The sequence below is a fragment of the Monopterus albus genome, unplaced genomic scaffold (assembly GCF_001952655.1).
Source record: "Monopterus albus unplaced genomic scaffold, M_albus_1.0 scaffold384.1, whole genome shotgun sequence".
Classification (NCBI taxonomy): Eukaryota; Metazoa; Chordata; class Actinopteri; order Synbranchiformes; family Synbranchidae; genus Monopterus; species Monopterus albus.
Window position 1 is genome coordinate 1 of NW_018128264.1, and position 15,517 is coordinate 15,517.

Genomic DNA, 15,517 nt, shown 5'->3' on the forward strand with positions numbered 1-15,517 from the left:
CAACAAAGCCCTTGATCAGTTTCACACGTTGCTCAAAAGTCACCTGGCACCCGCTGTCAGAAGAAACTTTAACGTTCCGTGAAAGAAAACATTTGCTTTCTGCTTTTTATTATAATTAAAAAAATGCTCAGTATGTTTCTGTGACGCATGAGACAGATCATTACACCACCCATCACATGAGGACTTCAGTTTTCTGGTAACAAGAAAAATACATCAGATTATCATGTTGGTTGTGGTGTTTGCTGAGCGTAGTGTAATGATTATAATCCAGTAACTCCATGGTTTGAAACCCTCCAGTGTGCAGGAGTCAGGTCATACAAAACACAATGGATTATTTCTACAGTCACAAGAGATGTGCATTCAGAGCCCAGAAGCCAAAGGCTGTTAGTTCATGGAAATCAGAAACCTGAAGCAGAACACAGTGGGCTAATCTGTATTATCCCTTAATTGCGCCCCTGAGACATGCTGCTGAGACTCTGTGTGACAGTCAAGTGGGTGGTGGCATCTTCTGGGTTATACATGAGAAAGTGAGGACAAGGTGTTAAGAAACAAGAATGTTGTTGATTGAAGTTGAGAGTTGAGATGTATCCTTAAGAGCATCCTCTAGTTCTGTCTCCCCATGTGTGTAGAGAGCAGCAGCAGATCACCACCACAGAGTCTAAGGAGCACAGCTGAAACCATATCTTGTTCTTGTTTTTCACGTCAGTGGTATTGCTTGATGGCAGTGGTCGCTCTCAGCAGGATAATGCTCCGCGCCACAGTGCAAATATTATTCAGGACTGGTCTGAGGGACTCATCTGTGGGATGTACAGGAAAGACAGAGGTCCCGTGGTTACAACTATCAGGACTTAATGGATGCCTAATTAATGCTGACATCTTCGTGTCAGATGCAGTGCCTATAAAAAGTGTTCACCAACTTGGATGTTTTACCCTTTTATTGATGCCCCTCCTGGGTTTTCCTTCTGGGCTACCTGTGACTCTCACATGGACATCGACACCTACGCTTCCCCTGTGCTGGACTTTAACACTGCCACTGACAGTGTCACAACCCAGAAACAGATCACCACGTACCCAAATCAGAAGCCATGGATGAACAAGGAGGTGCGGCTCCTGCTGGAGGAGCATCTCTGCCTTCAGATCTGATGGGGCCTTTTGTGTACATAGAACAAGTCGTAGATCTTTGAGTTCAACTCATGAAAAATGGGGGCAAACACAAAAGTGTTGCATTTATAATTTTGTTCAGTGTATGTGTATGTGGAAGAGCATCCAGGTCATCAGTGACTACAAGCCCGGCAACTCCACCTCAACATCCACAAATGTCTCCTTCCTGAACGAGCTAAATGACTTCTATGCTCTCTTTGACCGGGACAACAAAGATACAGCTATCAAGTCCAGACCCTCCGGAGACCACCAGCCACTCACACTCACCTCCACTGCTGTGTATGCTGCACTGAGCTGGATCAACACATGCAAGGCTGCTGGCCCTGATGTCATTCCTGGACGCGTGCTCAGGGCATATGCAGGACAGCTTGCCGGCGTCTTTACAGACATTTTTAACCTGTCCCTCGCCCAAGCAGTTGTGCCGACATGCTTAAAAACTACCTCCATCGTGCCAGTGCTGAAACATTCCACCCAACATGCCTGAATGACTACCACCCTGTAGCACTCACACCCATTGTCATGAAGTGCTTCAAACAACTGATGACCTGTCTCCCACCCACACTGGACCCCCACCAATTTGCCTACTACAGGAATAGGAGGACAGAGGACACAGTCTCCAAAGCACTGCACTCTGTACTCAGACATCTGGACAATAACAATACTTGCATAAGAATGCTGTTTGTGGACTTCAGCTCAGCATTTAACACAGTCATCCACCCCAAATTAACCACCAAATTGGAGAGCTGGGCATCAGCACCTCCCTCTGCAACTGGATTCTGGACTTTCTGACCAACGGGCCTCAGCATGTTAGGTCCAACAACACCTGCTCCTCCACCATTATCCTCAACACCGGCATACCACAGGGCTGTGTGCTGAGTCTATTCCTCTAGTCCCTTTTCACCCATGACTGTAGGCCTGTGCATGGCTCCAACACCATCATCAAGTTTTGCAGACGACACCACGGTGATCGGCCTCATCAGCAACAACGATGAGTCAGCCTAAAGGGAGGAGGTACAGCACCTGACTGTGTGGTGTGCTGACAATAACCTGATCCTTAACACTAACAAGACCAAGGAGCTCACTGTGGACTACAGGAGGGAGAAAGGAGGCACACACGACCCCATTCATATTAACAGGATGGATGTTGAATGTGTCTCCAGCTTCAAATTCCTGGGAATCCACATTTCAGAGGATCTGTCCTGAACCACCAACACCTACAGCCTGGTTAAGAAGGCCCACCAGCGCCTCTTCTTCCTGAGGACACTGAAGAAGAACCACCTGTCTTCAGCCATCCTGATGAATTTCTGTGAACTCTTGTGCCATTGAGAGCATCCTGACCAGCTGGAGTATGGAAACTACGCTGTATCCGACCGCAAGGCGCTGCGCCAGGTGGTGAAAACTGCCCAATATATCATAAGGACTCCACTTCCAGCCATTGAGGGCGTCCACAGGGAGCGCTGTCTCTGACATGCTCGCAGCATTCTCCAGGACTCCTCTCAACCTGCTCACAAACTGTTTGACCTCCTGCCCTCTGGGCAGCACCTCAGGAGCCTCTGGACCAAGACCAGTAGACTCAGGAACAGCTTCTTCCCCACAGCTGTCTCCTTACTGAACTCTGTCCCCCATTGACCCCCCACTGCCTTCCTCTATACCACTACACATACCTCACCCCTTCTCATCTCTCCTCCTGAGACTAATGCAATACACTTCTGTTACCTGTAACACTGAAGTGATCTTAATTCTCACATATTCACAGAAAACTGCTCTGTATTCATTTGCACACTGTTCATATGCTGATACAGTATATTTATCTTTTCACCATTTACATTCATTCATGTAACTTCTATAGTATTGATGGTTTCTATAATTGCAACGTGATAGTGGTGGTATTAAGAGGTGAATTAAGTCGGGTAAGTCCCCACTGAAGGCCCAGGTACCAAATGCACCGCCGCCACTGACTGCAGGTAATTTTACCTCTGCACCAGCAGAGATGAGCTCTTTCATCACATCACTCCTTTCATTCATGGCAGCAGTTTAAGGCGGTGTGACGCAGTAGTTGGGACGCCATTTGTTTGGATTAGCTTTTGCTTCAAGCAGTATCTTCACAAAAACTAAGGGAGCTTTGCTTATTGAGACATAATGCAACAGTGTACAGCCTTTTTGTGAATGAATGTTTGGGTCTGCACCTTGTTGCAGTAGGAAATTAAAATTCTTCTCCTCATGATTTATGACAGCAGCGATCAGTGGCGTGATATAATCATTACACTCTCTGCATGGGTACAGACCATTAATGTCATTGGTCTGCAATAATGCCCCTAGTCTACTACGGTTATTTTCAATTATATACTGTATTACAGGATGGGTGGAGGTGACTGGAAACTGTGTGATATATTCATCTCAGTGCTTCAGATTACCTGGGGAAAGACAACATGACCATATTATTGCAAAATATATATTGCATATTATTGCAGCAAAATTTGTGCCACTTTAAAATTTAGACAAGCAGCCAAACGTGAGCTTTTCAACACTTTCAGAAGCTCAATCAAAATTAAACCTATTTAATTAACCCTATTTAAGTGAGCCCAAAGGTGGCACCTAAAATACATTTACACAGCTTGATACAGTGTTCAACTAGATCTGTGATTCACAAACACCTCAGCTAAGTTTCCACTTGTCTGTGTGCTCTCTAGGTGATGTGGCGTGGCAATAACACCCAGGTAGTGTTATAGCCCATCTGTATCACCTGTGTGCAATACGGATGCAAAGAATATGAGTGGAGTACCTGGTTAAATTGTCTGAATGATTTTTTTTTAAATCTGTGTGCATAATTTGGGCTGGGTTTGAAACATAAGACAATAAACAGAGTGCCATGGCATTCAGATTTGGCGGGAAAGTGCCAAAAGGCGGAGTAATGGTCCTGAGAAATGCCAAACTGCAATATTTTATCTTTCAAAATTGTAGAAAGCTGCAGCAAATATCTTCATTACATTAAATAAAACCTGCCCACAGCAGCATTCTTCTTTTACAAAATGTATTTTTCAAATTAAAGTCAGATATTTATGGTCTACAAGTTCTTTACATACCTATGTTTGTCCTTTCTGAAACAGAGCTGAGCCATGGAGTGGCTTAAAGAGGTCTACCTCACAAGAAATCTTCCTTAAAGCGGTCAGCTCCCTCCCATCACACCCTAACACACACAGACAAAAGCATATGTCGTCAGGGTTTGGCAGTACAGCTACCCACAATGTTAATGGTGGACTCAATTATAAAGCCAGGCGAGATAGAGTAAATAATATCACTTTACTCCACTCACTCAGAAAAAAACACAGTGACAGTTCAGAAACCATAATCCAAGTCACACAACAGTCCAGGGTCAATACCAGCAAACGAACACAGCCAAGGGATCCAAAACAGGAGGTCAAAGAAGCTGGTCCAGGAGTAGGTACACAGAATAAACATAGAACAATCAGGAGGGCTAGGCAGAAATCAGTGGTCAGGAAACAATTCAGGGTCAAGAACATGAATCACTAAAACAAGTATAACACTGGAAAGTCTGCACAAAGTCAAGAACAATCTAGCAGGTTACTGGTGGGAGAAGGCTGCTTATAATGGGGTGAAAACAGGTGTGGGCAATGAGCACTGATTACAATAAAGAGTCCATAACAGAGATGAACCTAGAACAGGAAGTGGCAACAAAATAAGAGCCTGAAACAGGAAGCAGTGGGACAAAACCCTGGCATATGTGTTATACACTAAATATAATGTTTAATTTACAAAGATATTTCTCATGACAATATAAATTCATTTCACCATAGATAGTGCTTACCTCCTGTACTCATTAAGCACTAAGTTGCGGAAGATGTCTTTGCTCACAGTGTTGAAGGATTCAATTAATTCAAAGGGCTCAGCCTGAGGGAATTAATAATATAAAAACATCAGTCAAAGTCAAAGTTAAAAAAGTCTAAGTGTTCATTTGTCATATGCACAGTTATGAAACGTGTTTCCCTGTACAATGAAATTCTTACTTTGCCGTCCACATGAATGCCACAAAATACAAATGAAATATAGCGTAGATAAATAAGTAACACAACATCTAAGGCACTTTAAGCAGCAAGAAAATGCAGCAATATAATAAAAATATATAAGAATACAATAAGTCAGTGTTATTGAACCGCCACCTTATTGTGGTGGAGGGGTTTGAGTACCCGAGTGATCCTAGGAGCTATGTTGTTGGGGGCTATATGCCCCTGGTAGGGTCTCCCAAGGCAAACAGGTCCTAGGTAATGGGTCAGACTAAGAGCAGTTCAAAACCCCTCATGAAAAATTAAAATCAAGGACCATGGCGTCGCCCAGTATGGTGCAACCGGGGCCCCACCCTGGAGCCAGGCCTGGGGTTGGGGCCGAATGCGAGCGCCTGGTGACCAGGCCTTTTCCCACGGGGCCCGGCCAGGCTTAGCCTGAACGAGCAACGTGGGGACGTCCTCCCGTGGGCCCACCACCTGCAGGAGGATTTGTAAGGGGCTGGTGCACAGTGGATCGGGCAGCAGTCGAAGGCAGGGGCCCCGACGACCCGATCTCTGGACACGGAGATTAGCCCTGGGGACATGGAATGTCACCTCGCTGGTGGGGAAGGAGCCCGAGTTTGTGCAGGAGGTTGAGAGGTACCAGCTAGATATAGTCGGGGGAGGAAGCTGGACAGACTCGGCAGACCCAAACGTATTGTGAGGGTCTGTTGGGAACGTTTAGCAGAATCTCCTGTCAGAGAGATCTTCAACTCCCGCCTCCGGCAGAGCTTTGACCAGATCCCAGTGGAAGCTGGAGATATTGAGTCCGAGTGGACCATATTCTCCACCTTCATTGTAGATGCGGCCGTTCAAAGCTGTGGCCGTAAGGTCTCCGGTGCCTGCTGTGGTGGCAATCCCCGAACCCGGCGGTGGACACCGGAAGTAAGGGACAGGGTTCTGTTACTGGACTTCTGTGCTAATCACAGTTTGCCCATAACGAACACCATGTTCAAGCATAAGGGTGTCCACCACTGCACGTGGCGCCAGGACACCCTAGGCAAGAGGTCGATGATTGACTTTGTGGTTGTTTCATCTGACCTCTGGCTGTATGTCTTGAACACTCGGGTGAAGAGAGGGGCGGAGCTGTCAACTAATCATGACCTGGTGGTGAGTTGGATCCGATGGCGGGGGAGAATGCTGGACAGACTCGGCAGACCCAAACGTATTGTGAGGGTCTGTTGGGAACATTTGGCAGAACCCCCTGTCTAGCCCCCTGTGTTGGGCCTATTTATCGCATACCAGGGATCATGGATCAGTTTGCATATGTCAAAATACTTGAAGAGGTCATGTTGCCTTATGCTGAAGAGGACATGCCCTTGAAATGGTTGTTTCAACAAGACAATGACCCCAAACACACTAGTAAACGAGCAAAGTCTTGGTTCCAAACCAACAAAATTAATGTTATGGAGTGGCCAGCCCAATCCCCGGACCTTAATCCAATCGAGAACTTGTGGGGTGATATCAAAAATGCTGTTTCTGAAGCAAAACCAAGAAATGTAAATGAATTGTGGAATGTTGTTAAAGAATCATGGAGTGGAATAACAGCTGAAAGGTGCCACAAGTTAGTTGACTCCATGCCACACAGATGTGAAGCAGTTATAAAAAACTGTGGTCATACAACTAAATATTAGTTTAGTGATTCACAGGATTGCTAAATCCTAGAAACAAAAACGTTTGTACAAAATAGTTTTGTGTTTGTACAGTCAACGGCAGACACTGCTATTTTTTTTAACACACCCCTTTCAACTAATTGCCCAATTGCACAGCCTTAAGAGCGTGCCACTCCTGTACCTTCATCACTCTGAAACTATGAACAACAGATATATGCATAATTTTAATTCTAGTTATTTACTTCTCAGAATCAAATTAGCAAAACAAGACATAATACAGCATAAGACATAAATCCTTGTGGGAAATTCACAAGCTATAAAGCAGTAATGGAAATTATAAGTATGTGAAGCAGCTAGTTAATAAACTAGACGATAAACCTCACGGTAATAGACACATACGGAAGCCTTATTAATATTCATACTTAAACTTCACTACATTTAGAGGTAGGCTAAATATTGTGCTTTTCACTGCACTACACCTCAGCTTGTGATACTGAGCTTATTAAAATCATCGATGCTGAGAATATCTGTGGTGATGACATCTACAGGTGAGTAATTTATACTGTGTTTGAGAGCGACAGCTGATCAACCCACACAATCTATACATTTATATCATTTTGTGTGGACAGTGTGATTTGTGTGGACAGTGTGATTCCCATTACAGTTGCATATGTGTACCTTTTTTTGCAGTAAATAAACACTTGAGCTTCTGCTGGGAGTTTTATTGTATTTGTCAGCTTACCCACTTGACTGCTGGGGGCTCCAGTGGGGCTCTGGAGGAGACGAGGGCTGCTGCAGCTCGTGGACTGGCTCTGGAGGCTCATCTACCATGCCCACATGCACAGCACCTGCAAAAACACAGGTCTCAGTGGTCCTGAGCTATGTTAAAACAAGTGTTAGATAATATCACAAGAACTGAAGTTGAACTGACAAACCAGGATTTAAGGTTAATAAATCAAAACATGGACATAGAGCAACATCAGTTGTGTGTTCCTCACCTATGGGTCCGTTCCTAAATCTAAACTATGTTCTGTAGAAAACATTGAGATTTCAGTTGCCTGCATTAAAGCCAGCACATCTGGATTATTATTATTATTACTGGCCCAACAGGGCCACCTCAGACGCCATCACGGCTGCCCTCCACTATGCCCTTTCTCACCTGGAAAATGGAGACTCCTACATCAGGATACTTTTCATTGACTAGCAGGTTGCACAGGATCTGCAGGAGGCATGGACATAAATGCCCACACACAAAGGTATATTCTCCTCCCCTTCCAGGTTCATACGACCTTAAATTGCAGGTACCTCAAAACTTTAGATGGAAATAGTGTACTTTTACTAAACTAGCTTTTACTCTCCTTTTATCTTACAGCTGTTTAGACCAACTTCTAAAATATTCAAAATAGTAGTCTAGCAATTAAATGGAAACTCTCCAACAGTAGCTTTCCATATATTCTCTTGCATAATGAGTACTTTTACCATATGTGTTTAGACACGTCTGACTGCATTTTGTTTTCATTTCATAATTTAGCCTGCACCTGTTTTCTTTAATTAGTGTATTGGTTTTGGATTGTGTGCGTCATTACTGAGGCTTTGGCCTCCTCTGGTGGTGGTTGTTAACACCGTGTTTACCAAACCTTATCTCTCTCCTGCTCCATGCGTTGACAGTGCCATGTTGTCGTTTGCATGATGTTGTAGAGTTGCTTTTTGAAATGGCACGAAGCTGGAACAGGTAAAAAGGACAAACCTCTATGGAAGATAACAAGCACATCTAAAGGTTTTCGCAAACTAGACGATAAACCTCACGGTAATGGACACATACGGAAGCCTTATTAAGGTCGTATGAGCCTGGAAGGGGAGGAGAATATACCTTTGCAAGGGGGATTTATGTCCATGCCTCCTGTAGATCCTGTGCAACCTGCTAGCAGTTGATGGTGTCAATGATCCAGATGTGCTGGCTTTAATGCAGGCGACTGAAATCTCCATGTGACATAATACAGCATAAGACATAAATCCTTGTGGGAAATTCACAAGCTATAAAGCAGTAATGGAAATTATAAGTATGTGAAGCAGCTAGTTAACATTAACTCCACCTTTACTGTCTGTTTCTCTCATGCAAACAACTTGGCATCTTTGGATTGGGGAGGAAGGCACAGTATTCAGAGAAAATGCAGACACACACACACAAAGGCACCAGTCAGCAGTGAAGTTCAGATGTGGTACCTTCTTGCTGGGAAGCAGCAGTGCTAACCACTTAATCACCATGTCAGCAGATCACTCTGCAGTGCAGACTAAAACCACTTACGGTACTGTTCACGCAGCGGTGAGGTGAGTACAGCTATGCTCAGACATAAACGCGGTCACTCAGATTGAGGCTATTCTGTTTTTGTTTTCTATTCAGTTTTTATAAAAATTAACCAAACACATTTTTGCCTTGTGCATTCTTCTCAGTACTCACATACTTGCAGAAACAAATGTTTACTACAAACAAACATTTATTTAGCAGTAGCAGGCAGCATTTCAGCTGAAGTACTTCAACCCGTTGACAAGCCACTGAGTTGTTGAATCCTCTACAAGAACAAGTTTTTTCCCACTATCAATGAGAAATGTGCAGGGATGGATGTGCAGACATGATCCCATAAATATGATGCTTATATTCCTCACATGCTCCCAGGAGGCAGAGTAGTACATCTGACCAGGAAAGGGTTTTGTCTCCTTTTTGTCAAAGTAGGACATCTTATTTAGATAAGACTGGGAAGCTGCTACCAACTACAATAAGGTGCATATTGTATTGTCAGGTCCGCTCAGTGCGGCCTGCCTCTTTTCCTCCATTCTCTCTCTCAACCTGCAGGATCGGCACCTCAGCTGTGTTACATTCGGTAATGAGTGACTCGTTTGTCAGTGCGCACAGCTGAGGTGCAGTCCTATGATTACCTGCTCCTTTATCCTCTAACTCTCCTGGTTCCTGCTGTTGTTCTGTCTACTCATCTCCTCAACCATCTCTGTCTGACACCAGGTAATAATTAATTCACAAGTTCACATTTAGCTTTCTTTCAAAAACTACACAACATCAACATGTTTCCTTGAACTCCTCACTCACCCCTCTGAGGTTAGTTTCAAAGGCTTTTCCTACACTCTCTCTCCTCTGTTCATTACACTGGCTTTATTTCAACACAGTGGTATCTGGAGAAAATTGAGGGCAGGGGACACTTCAGTTACTTTCCCATTCAATTTAATGGGAAAGCGTCCTAACATTTGACTAGCAGTGTAGCTGTACCAAGTCTAACATTAGCATGCTAAAATGCTGGCAGACAATGCCAATAGGCTGCCGATTAGCAGGCACTGATGCAAATGTCAGGTTTGCAGGCATTTGGTCATAAAGCTAAGTGATTAGAATTTATCCTCTAGCGCCATGAATGTCTAATAAAAGCTTATGGCAATCCATGTGAGCAGAGAACGCAAGTATCAGATACTTCTATTCATCAAGCAAGTTTTAGGCAATTTCTTCAAACTCTGGCATGTTACTTTGTTCTTACTTTATAAATATGACATCAATGACAGTGTAGCAGAAGACTAATCTAAATGTTGATATCCACTATGTGTAGACACTGGAAAGGCAAAGGGTTAGATTGATTTATTTTTGGGCAAGGATTAAAATTCATCTATTAAACTTTTACAGACTGTATGGAGAGTAAGGCATAATGGCAACGTGGCAGCCAGTGTCATTCACTGAGTTTAGAAAGATTTGAAAGCACACTGGCTCATATTGATTCAAAGATTCTGGGGTTCACTGGTGAATTGACTAGAAAGAAAAAAAGACAAAGTACATAAACAGAATGTGTAAGTGCAGAACATCCTTGCTCTCATGCTGGTGTTGTCCCCTCATTTTCCCCTCTGTTACTAAACCATTCTTCTGCGCTTGTTAGCATCCCCGGGCTTCTCAAAGTACATGAAATCCTGCAAAGTGACAACAAAAACAAATCATTCAACAACTTCCCATAAAGTAAAATCAGAGTTCTTCAGAAAGATTAAGGACGTACAATGAGGATGCAAACTCCCATGAGCACAGCCTTCATCTTCACGTCCAAGTCAAGAGGAAACTGGATGCCAAAGTTGTCCGCATCGGTCAGGACTTCCTTCCAGTAGCCGCCCCACTGCTTGGTGATGCGTCCGATGGGCTCGTCAACATATTTTCCCTTCAGCTACAGCAATAAAAACAATAGGGTTGGGCCCAAGTTGTTAAGCTTCACTAAGAGGCTGTGAGGACGCTGAACGCTGTCCATTACCTCCCCCCTCTGCCCCCTGTCCCTGGACTGTGACCCACCACAGAACCTTGTTATATTACATGTAAATCTGCTGCTGACTTTTTACCATCACATCTGCTGCTGTTGGTCATTTGCACTACTGTCCATCTCAATCTCACAAACATCTGACAATCTTCTTATCTGCTTACTGTCACTCATTGTACAGGGTTTGAGTCATAGCCTATTAGGTTGTACCATTTATCCTAATCACTTTGATTTAGTTTTCTTATTCTTTTATAGTCTATTTTTACTTTACTTTTATTCTATTTTAGTTTCTTAAATGGTATGGCATTCAATACTAGGTGAGAGAGATGGTCGTTTGATTTTCTGAATGTCCTGCACATATAGTGACAATAAAAATCTTTAATCTTGAGGCTAAACCCAGCTGTCTGTTAGTTTAGCATAAAGACTGGGGGGGGGACAGCCTGTCCAAAAAAACTACAAAGTACTTTAACAATCAACAACTAGCTCCTTTGTTTAATCCCTACAAAAGGCATCCTCCATCCATGTACTACCATCTTCTGTGACACACCTCAAAGTTGACGTCCCCATAGTAGTTGCAGGCAAAGCAGGGTCCCTCCAGTTTCAGCACCGTGTATTTGTTTGGTCCCTGGATTTCAAGCCGTGGCAGGAAAGGGTGCCAGGTTTGTCTGACGTAGCCTATGGTGGTGCCTGGCGGGGCCTGAACCTCCAACTGTGGGTCACAGTGTAAAAACAAGATGTCACAGATTTAGAAAGCTCTTCCACAGAGTTTTAAAATGTGCTCCCCTGCCTTTACAGCATTTCACATGGGACGGCAGGAACAACGCAGGAGACTGATTGCTCCATTGTGGCATCACATGATAAAAGAAATACTGTACATCACACTTGGCTCCTGTCCACTCAGTAAAGGGGGGGGGGGGGATATACAGGAAGTTGTGTCAAAATAAAAGCAGGAGACCGGAAAGAGGTGGGAACATGACACACTTCTTATAACCTAGGGTGGCAGGCTGGTTGGTTTTGCACTTGTGTGTCCTGTTTGTTTGCCCAACTCTGTTAAAGTGTAAAGTCCAGTCATTCCTAACTGATTCTGCAAGATGTATCCAGGACTGTCTCAGTCCTAAACAGGGCTGGTATTGTCTTTGTCAGGCAGTATTTGCAAATTGTTCAGTGTTTTTCATTTCCGACTGTGTCATTTCTTAAAACAGGAAAGCTGAAGATAATGAAGATAGGATAAGATGGGTAAAAACTATTCTTGAATCTAACAGTCCTTGATTTGATTGCTCTGAACCGTCTACCTGATGGCAGCAGGTCAAAGAGTGAACGTCCTGGGTGTGAAGTGTCTTAAATGATGTTCTGGGCGTTTTTGAGGCGGAGGGAACTGTGTAGTTCTTCCAGAGTGAGGAGAGGTCATCTGACGACCTCCTGGGTCCTATTAATGACCCTCTGGAGCGTTTTCCTCTGAGCCACTGTGCTGCTGCTGTACCATACACATATACAGTATGTAAGGATGCTCTCAGTGGAGCACCGATAGAAGGACACCAGCAGTCTCTCAGAGATGTTCTTCCTGAGCACCCATAGGAAGTACAGATGCTGCTACATAACAGCATTACAAGTCGACGATGGGTCACCCACTATGCGAGTTTAAAATTCTGCAAACTGAACGCAGTGAAATAGCCATATGTCATATCCTGGTAGATACGTACTTTGCACTCCCACGATGGCATCAAGAAGTTTTTCTGTTGTGATCTTGGGAAGTTACAAATGTCATTACATCCCTAGAGTGAACATGGAATAAAAACAGAAGGGCTGTAGACAGCAGTGTCATGGAGGGGGGTAGTGTAGCTGACACCGTTTCCTGTCACATTTTCACCCGATTTATCAGACAGTTGTAAACCCACAGCTTTGGCAAACTAACTGTTAAATCTTGTGACTCGCCATCTCCATAACGGCAATCTGTGTTTAAACATTAACTTTAATAATGGTACACAGTACCTTTGTACACTAAGAGCAAATATTCTAACATATGAGGGTGTTTATTCATAACTGGAGTGAGTGTTCAGGGTGATGTAGTGTTGAATGAACAGCTGTTAAACTATTGGATATGAGGCTATTAGTTGTTACAGCTGATGCACATTAAACACACATTAAACACACCTCTTGCAGGCAGCAGGGACAACAGCAGCAGACGCAGCGGTAAGGCCTAATGAGGCGGATGACCTCTCTGTCCATGTTGTCCGTGATATCCACCTCGAAGCTACGCAGAGGGCCACAGCAGTTCAGAGACCAGACGTCATTCTTCTCTTTGGCCTTGTAGATCTTCTGGCCCAAGCTGTTCTTTATGTCGTACTCGTTGTTGGTCTCAAATCCAGTTAATACTGGGTGTGGTTGGAGGGAGAGCGGAGGAAGGGGTGAATAACAAAGTACTGATAAGTAAAGAAATCCAAGCCATTTTATCAGCATGATTTATATTGAGAGGCTTGAAGTTAAAACTGTCAGACAGCTGCTGCTGATTATTTGGTGTTTACAAAGTGGCAAAAGTAAATATGACTGGATAAACAAGTAACACGTGTTACCTTCTAGGAGTTCCACTTTCTGGTGTATCAGGATCTGGTCAATCTAAAACCAAAAGAGAGAAAGTGATGTGAGAAAAACTGAAAAATGACAAAGGTGATGTCTACAGCTTATCACTGTAAAATATATCCATCCTCAAGCCTGAAGGTTTATTTCCTCTTAAAACAAGAGGAAAACTGCAAACGCAGAAGGGACAATTTCCTGTTTGCAATTCAAAGTACCTTTTCTGAATGCTGGAGTCTGGTTACCTGCAAATTCAAATCATTTCTTTTTTGTCTCAGTATATAGAGTAATTTGCTGGAAAGCCATGAAAGCAAGTCTTTAAGTTCTATTTGCTGTAAGGTGATCCTTTACCAAAACCAAAACATGACCAAGTGGTTGTTTTAAGAAAGAATGACGTTGGGTCTGATCTTTACAAGTTCCAAAGGGAGGAAGTTCTATTTGCCTTAAGGTGATCCACTACTACAGTGGCTGAAAAAAGTGTGGTGAACCAAGTTCCAGTTTATGAATGCTAAGGTGAATTTCACAGCACAGCGTATGATTTTACTTGAAAACCCACAAAGGTTTCCCGTGATGTTTGCACAACAATGAACCTGAAAGTGTTTCCTCTAAGTTGATATACCTGTGTACAATTCCATTTAGTTCACTCTGAACTTTAGCTTTCTCTCACAATAAGTCATCAACAGTAAGTTGAACAGTAAGACTTAGATCAACATAAAGACACCCCTTTAAAAAATCTTAAAACTTGAGAATAGCATTTGAAGTTACTTAACCCTTTACTCACCTTAAGGAAATTAATTTTCTTGGTTTTCTCTGACCTACCTGTGTGAGGTACTCGAGCCCTGGAGGCACCCCGTCAAGAGCCACAGCTGGAGCTCCAGCTGGAGGGCCACCATATTCCTGCCCTGAACCCACCGGTCCTGGCTGGTACATGACTGCAGGTTGGTTTGGACTGTAGCCCATATTGAAGTCCGGTGGAGGGTCCTGATTTGGGTCTCCGTACCCCGCCATAGGACCTGGATAAGGGGCTAATGGGTAGCTGCTGGGCTGAGGTGTGGGGTAAGGCGCCTTGTTGTCTGGGTAAGCTAAATAAAAGGTTTATATAAGTTCAAACATCAACCTCAACATGTTTACACTTTCATAATTAATAAAAAAGCTGTCTTTTTTCTTTTAAAAGCAGGTTTTCAATTTGAGTTGAATTCAATTGAGATTGCAATTGATTGCAATCCATGCTTTTATCACCTCCCGCCTATTGCAATGCTCTATACTATGGTGTTAACCAGTCCTCCCTCTCTCGTCTTCAGATGGTTCAAAACGCTGCTGCTCGTCTTCTGGAAATTACCAGAAAATTTGAGCATATAACCCTGGTTCTGGCTTCTCTCCAATGGCTTCCAGTCCATTTTAGAATTGATTTTATACTGTTAATTTTTGTTTTTAAGGCTCTTAATACTTTGGCTCCATCTTACCTCACTGAATTAGTGCATTGGCACAAAGCTACAAGGTCCCTCAGATTTGATTTGATTTGATTTATTTATTCTTTCAAACATGTAACAACAGTCAGTATGTAATCACACATAATTCCAGACATATCCACAAAAATATTTTCAATTTGCTTATACCTAGTACATGCTTGAACGGAGTAGGAAGAAGTTAGACTTATCTAGTCCTACCCCCTAACATCATCTTATCATCATTGGTTTGCAAGCAGTATTACTACATGGATACATATTCTACATCCACACTCCCATCTGATTAATCATTAAGCCTGTTCTTGCCCATATCTTGATTGACACATACCTTTATATCTGTGTTTAAACTCATCAAT

At 43.3% G+C, this 15,517-nt stretch overlaps 1 protein-coding gene and 1 long non-coding RNA gene across 6 annotated transcripts in view; both read right to left on the reverse strand.

Moving 5' to 3' along the window:
• Positions 1-6: 6 nt before the first annotated feature.
• Positions 7-4,723, reverse strand: LOC109951404 (uncharacterized). Its single transcript, XR_002273599.1, has 3 exons — positions 4,475-4,723; positions 4,245-4,348; positions 7-797 (listed from the first exon to the last, which is right to left on the reverse strand). It is a non-coding gene; the product is annotated as an uncharacterized LOC109951404 (long non-coding RNA).
• Positions 4,724-9,930: 5,207 nt separating this feature from the next.
• LOC109951392 (phospholipid scramblase 1-like) overlaps positions 9,931-15,517 on the reverse strand; it is a 13,695-nt gene continuing 8,108 nt past the window's right edge. For all 5 annotated transcript variants that reach the window (XM_020585878.1, XM_020585879.1, XM_020585876.1 and 2 more), the window contains 6 exons: positions 14,515-14,777; positions 13,695-13,737; positions 13,276-13,496; positions 11,672-11,833; positions 10,876-11,037; positions 9,931-10,792 (listed from right to left, as the gene is read on the reverse strand). In XM_020585878.1, coding sequence (XP_020441534.1) covers positions 10,736-10,792; positions 10,876-11,037; positions 11,672-11,833; positions 13,276-13,496; positions 13,695-13,737; positions 14,515-14,703 — 834 coding nt within the window. In that variant the 5' untranslated portion in view covers positions 14,704-14,777 and the 3' untranslated portion in view covers positions 9,931-10,735. The remainder of the gene's footprint in view (positions 10,793-10,875; positions 11,038-11,671; positions 11,834-13,275; positions 13,497-13,694; positions 13,738-14,514; positions 14,778-15,517) is intronic.